Raw genomic sequence first — 9,520 nt, forward strand, 5'->3', positions numbered from 1 at the left:
GCACACTTTGTGGGTGCATGTCAGGAGCTCGCAGCTCCTCGCTGGATCCCTTGTGTGGCACGCAGGCGTGGAAACCTGCTGATTTGGAGGTCGTCAAGGCTAGGACGAACGCAGTGGATGGAACAGAGCCAAGCGAGAGATAGAAAAGGGACCGCAACAACGGTGCGGCAAAGCAGGCAGGAGGCGCACATGCATTCATCAGTATTGTATTTCACATGCAGTACGAGTTGTTGCTTCATACCTTCTGTTCTTTTGCATCATGTCTAAACATTGTATGTTTCATAGGTGTGAATAAAGAAAACTAATCTTGATTCAAGAAAACACATTCATGTAGTGACTACTATTCGAGAATTGAAGCATCCAAGAGCTGAGTGTTTTTGAAGCAATGTTGATACAGCCAGGAAGCATCTAATATGCAGGGCTGAAAATGTTCTTTTAGGGGAAATGTTTAGTTGATGATCTATATGGATGGATCCAACAGTTCTTTGTAGAAAAGTTTGACGGTGTGTTGTGTTGGAAGCATATGGCTCATATGATGGAAGCAAATTGAGCAAATATTATCTGGTGTATGCGGGACATATGACCAAATAAATCCAATCGGCATCGGAAGTAAAATTTTGTAATAGGGATGCATCAGAAGGACACTTAAGTAATATTAGAAGCAAATTTTCTTTTAATATTTTCTAGATAAATAAGATGAAGGAGGCTTTGATGAGACCAGCATGCGTTTTGTGCGGCGAATCCAGGAGTCTGAGGTGAAGGAGGCTTTAAAAAGGATGAAAGGAGGCAAGGCGATGGGCCCTGATTGTATCCCCATTGAGGTGTGGAAAGGTCTCGGGGACATAGCGATAGTATGGCTAACCAAGCTTTTCAACCTCATTTTTCGGGCAAACAAGATGCCAGAAGAATGGAGACGGAGTATATTAGTACCAATCTTCAAGAACAAGGGGGATGTTCAGAGTTGTACTAATTACCGTGGAATTAAGCTGATGAGCCATACAATGAAGCTATGGGAGAGAGTCATTGAGCACCGCTTAAGAAGAATGACAAGCGTGACCAAAAATCAGTTTGGTTTCATGCCTGGGAGGTCGACCATGGAAGCCATTTTCTTGGTACGACAACTTATGGAGAGATATAGGGAGCAAAAGAAGGACTTGCATATGGTGTTCATTGACTTGGAGAAGGCCTATGACAAGATACCGCGGAATGTCATGTGGTGGGCCTTAGAAAAACACAAAGTCCCAGCAAAGTACATTACCCTCATCAAGGACATGTACGATAATGTTGTGACAAGTGTTCGAACAAGTGATGTCGACACCGATGACTTCCCGATTAAGATAGGACTGCATCAGGGGTCAACTTTGAGCCCTTATCTTTTTGCATTGGTGATGGATGAGGTCACAAGGGATATACAAGGAGATATTCCATGGTGTATGCTCTTTGTGGATGATGTGGTGCTAGCTGACGATAGTCAGACGGGGGTAAATAGGAAGTTAGAGTTATGGAGACAAACTTTGGAATCGAAAGGGTTTAGGCTTAGTAGAACTAAAACCGAGTACATGATGTGCGGTTTCAGTACTGTGTGAGGAGGAGGAGGTTAGTCTTGATGGCCAGGTGGTACCTCGGAAGGACACCTTTCGGTATTTGGGGTCAATGTTGCAGGATGATGGGGGTATTGATGAAGATGTGAACCATCGAATCAAAGCTGGATGGATGAAGTGGCGCCAAGCTTCTAGCATTCTCTGTGACAAGAGAGTGCCACAAAAGTTAAAAGGCAAGTTCTACAGGGCGGCGGTTCGACCCGCAATGTTGTATGGCGCGGAGTGTTGGCCGACTAAAAGGTAACATGTTCAACAGTTAGGTGTGGCGGAGATGCGTATGTTGAGATGGATGTGTGGCCATACGAGGAAGGATCGAATCCGGAATGATGATATACGAGATAGAGTTGGGGTAGCATCAATTGAGGAGAAGTTTGTCCAACATCGTCTGAGATGGTTTGGGCATATTCAGCGCAGGCCTCCAGAAGCTCCAGTGCATAGCGGACGGCTAAAGCGTGCGGAGAATGTCAAGAGAGGGCGGGGTAGACCGAATTTGACATGGGAGGAGTCCGTTAAGAGAGACCTGAAGGGTTGAAGTATCACCAAAGAGCTAGCTATGGACAGGGATGCGTGGAAGCTTGCTATCCATGTGCCAGAGCCATGAGTTGGTTGCGAGATCTTATGGGTTTCACCTCTAGCCTACCCCAACTTGTTTGGGACTAAAGGCTTTGTTGTTGTTGTCGTTGTTGTTATTTTCTAGATAAATAAGAGAAAATATGGAACAAAAATGTTACGAAAAATTCGATCTAAAATTGAATGGTCACTTGATTTTAGGGTGTACTTATGGTAGGAAGCACATTTTTTTCTTTTCGAGAACAGGTAGGAAGCAAAATCAAATCACGTGATTGTAGGGTGCAGTTTTGGTACGAAGGAATCACGTGATTTCAGGATGCAGTTTTGGTAGGAAGCAAACTCAAATAACAAACCCTGTTACGCGGAAGCAGGCTATCATCCAGGCCCACGTTGGAAACACCCAGCAAAATCTGCTAGTTAATGACTCTAATCCAACGGCTCTAGCCTGGTCTGACGGGACGCTTGGGATCAGTAGTGGTTCCGTGTAGTCTGATCCTAATGGTTCCCTGTATGTATTGTAATAATAAAACCAGTTGCTTTGTTTTAAGGCGTGTGTCTGTGCAAGCATTTCTTGGTTAGAAGTACTACATAGCATCAACATATCGTTTTGACCGAGTCCACAAGCATCCATTATCCATCTCAAACATGGACCCGTGTGCTCGATTAAAATACATCTGTTGGGCCGCCCCTCGCGTGCCGTTCCCGTACTACGGTACATACAGGTACAGAACATGAAACAACCGACCCGTTACCACATCACTGTGAACCCCCTCTGACGTCGGCCTCAACACCGTCACCCACGGCGTCTCTTGCGTCTCGTACACACATTAACTCGCCTCACCTGCCAGCTGGTCCACAACGGAAATCCCGCATCTCAAAGGGAACGAACGCCTCTCGATACAGAGAGCGCGCGAGCTCGTCCGCGCCGAGCAATTTTCGCCCGTTTCACCTCTTTTTATCCAACCGTCTTTATATACATCCCCCTCTTTTATTCGTCTCTTTGATTTTTTTTCTCTCGTTTCTGATTTTTCTCCCATCGATTTTTCTTAAAATGGAATTAATTGTCTCATGTTTTATTAACTTATCAAAGTGAAATCATATTTTCTTTGGCAAGTCATTAAATTCTTACTAAATACGTTTCAAAATAGATGACTCAACTTTGTACTAACTTTAATACAAAGTTGGGTCATCTATTTTGAAACGGAGGGAGCAAGTGCTTATCAATAAGCTGGTAGATAAATTGTGGCGATTGCATACAAATGCTAAGATTTTAGCGCATTAATGTAATAATCGACATGCAGTCATGGGCAAATCTATTAAAATGTTTATACTCCCGTTGCAACGCACGGGCAATTATATAGTACAGTTAAAAGAAGTTTACAAGCTTACTAAAACGGTTCTTCAAGTTTCCAAGTTCAAATTTATTACATTGTTGTCGGAAGCCGAAAAAAGAGAAATATTGACATCTTACCGTTGAAAAAAAATTGATGGGTTTAATTCGCCTCTCACTTGTTTAAGAGGAATGGGTAATGGCCTTGCTAATCATCTTTGTTTTGCTTCTGGGTTCATTCTTGTACATGCACAAGTATGTGCTTTCAAAATTCAGGCGAGTATTTCTGTTTTCGAGGATTTACCTTCAGACTGCAGAGTCAGAAGGCACCTTAATTCTTATCTTGCAGTGATTAAAGGTCCTAGTTGAATTTGACCACGTAACACATGTGGTAAGCAATCCGAACTATTAAAAAAAAAGTCCTAGTTGAGTCTGAGCTCAATAGAATTTAACAGCAAGTACACTTCAAATATCACGAAGGATAACAGCATGTATTTTTACCAGTGCAATATTTGCAGATATTATCTTGGTGGCGGTTAAAAGGTAAGAATAATATTACATAGGTCGTACTAATACTGGTAATAAACACAAGAGAATAACAGCAGGTCTGCCTCAAATACCAACAACTGCAACAACAAACACAGGAGGGCCATCACAAATCAACAACTTACTGAATTCGCTTCAACAGTTCTTTCATGAGCTCATACAACAACACAACAGTATACATACACCGAATAGTGGTCCATAACAAGAACTATCCATGCGGTTCTTATCGCACTGCATATTTACACGGAGATAGCTCTCCACACTGCACGTCGTGGTTACTTAATAGGTGCGATAATCGCAGTAGTCTTTTCGAGGAAAAAAGTAGTGAGCCTGCCGGGTTCTTCCCGGGGCACTGCAAGAACATCATCACATGTTTACTGCAGCTGCGGCTTCAGGATGGTAGTGAAGCATCTCCTGCCACATCATTTCCCTGATCATCTCTGAGCTGATGTTCTCATCTATGTCGAGATCGATGGGCACTTGTGCGGGAGGGTTTGCACTTGGGTCATACAGAGGAGACATGTAAGGGTGCTCAAGGGCCTGGGTAACACTGATCCTTTTGGTAGGATCGAAGATGAGCATCTTCTGTAATAGATCGATGGCTAGAGGATGTGCATGTGGGTACATGCTTGCGAGTGGAACACCGGGAGTGTAGGGAAGGGTCTTGATATATCTGCGAGCCTTCGGGTTGTCGATGAACTCCAGGTCAGACTCGCTCATGGTGCCAAGAACATTGACTATCAGTTTTAGCTGATTCAGGCACTCTGTCCCAGGAAAAATAGGCTTGCGGCCAAGTAGCTCAGCAAAGATGCAGCCAACAGACCAAACATCGATGGAAGTGCCGTAGTTGTCACAGCAAAGCAGCAATTCAGGAGCCCTATACCAGCGGGTGACGACGTATTCAGTCATAAACTGGCCTTTACTACTGTTTGTACGTGCAAGACCAAAATCACATATCTTCAGATCACAGTTTGCATTCACCAGTAGGTTCCCAGGTTTTAGGTCTCTGTGGAGTATCTCTGCTGAATGGAGGTATTTCAGTCCTCGAAGCAACTGCAATCAAAATAACAACATCTTAAATCATCAACAGAAAATGTAGATAGGAAGAATAAAAAAGAATTCAAAAGAGCTTACAATAACAGGTTAAATGAAGCACAAGGGTAACATAAATTGAAAATTCATCAGTATACTTGTGTAGAATGAATGCTTATACTTCTTTAGAATGAATGCCTTTACGTAGAGACATGTAGTTCTGTTAGAATGCATGCTTATACTTCATGTAGTGGTAGAGATACTTTTTTAGTTTAATGTATGTACATAAAAGCTGAAACTCTAAAAAGAATGTCATTTTATTAAAAAAAATCAGAAAGCCCCAATTCATTGGATGCGGTGGTCTGACAAGCGAGAAAGTGAAGTCCAAGTAGTCATATTCAATATATCAGCTGGATTGGTAGGTCTGGCTGTTACTATGTTAACAAAATAATTTGTAATTAGAAACATCTAAACAGAAGGTGCTAGTTTTAGGTTGCACTGGACATGAGCCTGTGTTGGTCTTTTTTATTTATTTCATGAAGCAGCAAGACAATGCCTCGCAATGTGAATGTGAGAGTACAGGTTGATGTGACTTTCAGGAAAGGAAAATTCACATATCGCATATGAACTATGCTATTGTGTCTAACGATTAAAAAAATACCAAAGGGAAGTAGAAAAGGTGAAAAACCCAACAATATATTCCATGCCATCCAATTTGAAGTTGTCTATATAGCTACAGAGTGAAGCTGCCTTCCACTCTAAAGTTACTAGAAGATACCTTCTGTCCAGCTGTCAATCTAAAGGGCTGCAACCTGGGCTTTGAAACGAAGATAAGTGGCCAGTTATTGCCAGTTCTTTCAAAACCCATTGAGTGAAGGAACATGTGAAACTGACCAGATCACACAGGATGACACCGATATGCCAAGTTGCACTACTGTTCCCGATTTTACCTAGGTTTCACAGTTTTCATTCGAGCTGGCACAAACTTCAAGAATCTTGTGTAAAAATGTGAAAAGAAGTTCATGGTCGGATTAACTAACATTTAAGTGTTTACAAAAGTGTGTGTATTTCAAGTTCGAATCGACAAAGACACCCAACAGTGTGTATTGCAGCGACCAATTAATTTTGTACAGACTAAGGTACCATCCTTGATGAAAATTAGAGTGACCTTGCGAATATAAGAATGGGTAGTGTACTACACATGCAGATATAAGATGTATTATCACAAATGGTGCAGGTAGTGAAAGTAATAAGGAGAAGATACATACTCACTACTATTAAATAATTAAATGTCGAAGAGCGATGGAAAAGGTGTGATCCGAGCATTACCTGAAAAAGAAAATATTGGCAGTGGTCGTTGGAAAGCCCCTGAGGCGATTTGATTATCTGATGCAGGTCAGTATCCATGAGCTCATAAACCAAGTACACATCCTTAAAGCTCCTCCTTTGTACAGGCATCATTATATCCTTCAAAGAAATAACATTCTCATGGCGGAGATGCCGGAGGAGTTTCAGCTCCCGCAAGGTCCTTAGTGCATCCACACGGTTGTCGAATACATTATGTATCTTCTTTATCGCTACTTTCTCGTTTGTCTCACGGTTTATGGATGAGCAAACTATTCCATAAGCTCCTCGGCCAATGGGCTTGATAGGCACATACTTGGTGTCAATCTCAAACAAGGTTTGCCACATTGAGTAGTAGTGCTTCCCTTGGTTTCCCATGCCATTCGGAGGATCCACCAGCATTGCCATTTTCGACTAACAAAACAAAACATAACTTAGTATACCATAAATAACAGTATTAGAAGCAAATTTAGTTTCTCTTAGCTTACACAATCACCAAATTTCAAATGTGAAAAATAAGACAGACTCATTATAAAATACAAGTTGTAACAATGTCCCCATCTTTGAACACTTTCCTAGCCTCCAGACCTTAGACCTGGGATCGATCTAGGCTGCTGTATATTTATTGTTAGTATGTTGGCCAAGTATTGAACTCGAGACCCCTTGACTCTAATACCATATTGAATTGCATGCGCCTAACCAGTTCACCCAAAAGCTTAAGCTGATGAGGAGACATGGACAATAAACAAATCTCCAGCTACAAGAGGCTTTGGTAATAAATTTACATGACCTCAGATGCCAATAGAACACCCACTCTTCTTTTTTGGTAAGTGTTTATGTGGAACTCCAAGTAGAAGAATTCTGAACTGAACCTAAACTGTACCATGCACCACGAGCTGCAAGGCTCATAAATTCTGATCAGAATCGGCAACAGTGAATGAACTATATATATAAGCAGTACATGTTCGCATGTCATCTAAGTGCAGTTGTACTTGCTTATAAATGGACATTGACACTGACCAATCCAGCTCTTGAATTGATCAGCTTCAATGCCCATTTATATAAGCTTATAAACGGTAACTTTGATCGCTAGCGCTGCCAATCTGTGCATCACCACCATGCAATGCTACTCACTACCACCTCTCACGCGCATTCTCATCAGCCTCAATGCTAAACGCACAAACCGAACCCGCAGTCCCGGCGACCGGCGGACGGATGGCCTGCAAGAAACCATAGCTCCCGGTCGCGCCAGATCGTCTGCCCAGATGATTCGCTGGGCAGCCTACCACCCTACCAGCGGGTCGCAGAAATGCCCCCGTCCAGTCATCGCGCACCCCGGCGAGCACCATGGCACGATGCATCACCGGAGCACGAGCGGGCGGGCGGTACGGGGAATCGAATTATTTGGGCGGGACACTCGACTAGGCACGCAGGCGCTCGGCGGCGCAATCCGAGCTCGCCAGCTGGGGCTGCTGGGATCAGGGGCGGCCGATCTCCGCGGGACGGAGACCGGCGCAGTCCGTCCGGACAAGAACCCGCCGATCTCGGGCGGTGCAGGCCCAGCACAAGGATTGCGGAGAGAAGGGCGAGGAGGAGGGGAGGAAGGCTCACTTACATGAGAGGGGGAGGGAGAGCAGCCGGGAGAGGATGGGGGGAGGGAGGGGGTAGGTGGGTAGGATCAGAGCAGCCGCGGCGCCATGGGCGACCGAATTCGGAGGTGAATTGCAGCTGGGGGAGGGAGGAGGATGCGGGTGGGGGAGGGGGCGCGGACGAGGCGAGGAATATTCCTCCGTCCCCGGCGAGGCGCGTGGGAGCGGGGAGGGCACGGTGGCCGTCGGTCCGCGGGATGGGCGCGGGCGGGCCGTCCGATGCGGCGCGGGGCGGCGCCACGTGCGCACGAGTGGGGGTGGGGTGGGGAGGAGGGAGGCGCCTGCCGTGGGATGGAAGGGAGGGGATTGGTCCCGTTGTCCCCGTGTGCGCGTGGCGGTGGCGGTCGGTGGCGGCAGGCGGCACGCCTCGGTTCGACAGGCGTGCGTGAATGTGTTTCACGAGCGGGTTGAGTGAGTGAGTGAGTCATGATGGGGTCGCTTCGAGTACAAGGGATTGTACGGGCAGTGTGGCTTTGGTATGAACGCCATGGATTGGGTACCGCACCGGCACGACTTGTGCACGATGTGTGTGCTTTTGTTGCGGAAATTTTAAGGTGCACCGTGTACACCTTGATCTTTCGGTGTTGCCGGATTTTGTTTACATAAAAGAGAGCACATGCATGCATGCACAAAATCTTGCAAAAAACTTTCACCGCACGCTGATGTCATCGTAGATTCAGATGTACAGATGGTTTATCTCACGAACCGTTCACCCGATTAGCGATCTGTTTTCACTGATGAGCTAGTCTCATGACGGATTCTGTAAGATTGGTCAGTATGTCTAGAGGTGGATGAATTATTACCAAGCCAAAAGTTTGACTCTTTTTTCCAAATTTTAATTTTTTTTGGCAATTTTAGCCTTTTCTAACAATCTATCAAACACCCTGCACATGCAAGTTTATAAGAATGTAGAAAGCGCAAAGCAAAGACATGTTTGTGAAAGTAAACAAGTAGAGTTAAAGATACGCAAACATGGCTGGCTCGGTCATAAATACGCGCGGACACGCACCTGTGCAACCGTTCATTTGCATCGTGATCCAGAATTTTTTTTTTGGCTGACATTGGATGTAGAAGAGATGAAAACTAGGAATCCTATGAATACGGCACAATATACTTGAACTAATACTTCGTCCAACCGTTCTTCTCCGTCCATTTTCTGTAAGTTTTGTCCTTCTTGTTCTCAACTGATGCTTCTTTTCAATCGAATTTCCATCCATTGATTATGTTTACCTTCTTCTTCCTCGGTTGATCGGTTGCATTGTCACGTTGCACTACTCTTCTATCGTGTCATATAATTTTTTCCTTTCGCTCGCTTGGTCATCTTCTTTCTCAAGTCGTTTTACATCCATCCAACTATCTTCGTCCCTGTTATGCCGCATTACAAATTCATGCCATGGTTCTTCGGATTGCAAATTCATGGACTCTTTATTACATGTCCCTTTTGTGGT

General features: G+C 44.5%; 1 protein-coding gene across 1 annotated transcript; it reads right to left on the reverse strand.

Moving 5' to 3' along the window:
* Positions 1–4,153: 4,153 nt before the first annotated feature.
* LOC123143797 (mitogen-activated protein kinase 3) lies at positions 4,154–8,199 on the reverse strand. The gene is made up of 3 exons (XM_044562789.1): positions 8,039–8,199; positions 6,409–6,837; positions 4,154–5,100 (listed from the first exon to the last, which is right to left on the reverse strand). The coding sequence occupies exons 2-3, from the start codon at positions 6,829–6,831 to the stop codon at positions 4,414–4,416; spliced, it is 1,110 nt and encodes a 369-aa protein (XP_044418724.1). The 5' UTR covers positions 6,832–6,837; positions 8,039–8,199; the 3' UTR covers positions 4,154–4,413.
* Between the last annotated feature and the right edge of the window lie 1,321 nt (positions 8,200–9,520).

This window comes from Triticum aestivum, chromosome 6D (genome assembly GCF_018294505.1).
Source record: "Triticum aestivum cultivar Chinese Spring chromosome 6D, IWGSC CS RefSeq v2.1, whole genome shotgun sequence".
Classification (NCBI taxonomy): domain Eukaryota; kingdom Viridiplantae; phylum Streptophyta; class Magnoliopsida; order Poales; family Poaceae; genus Triticum; species Triticum aestivum.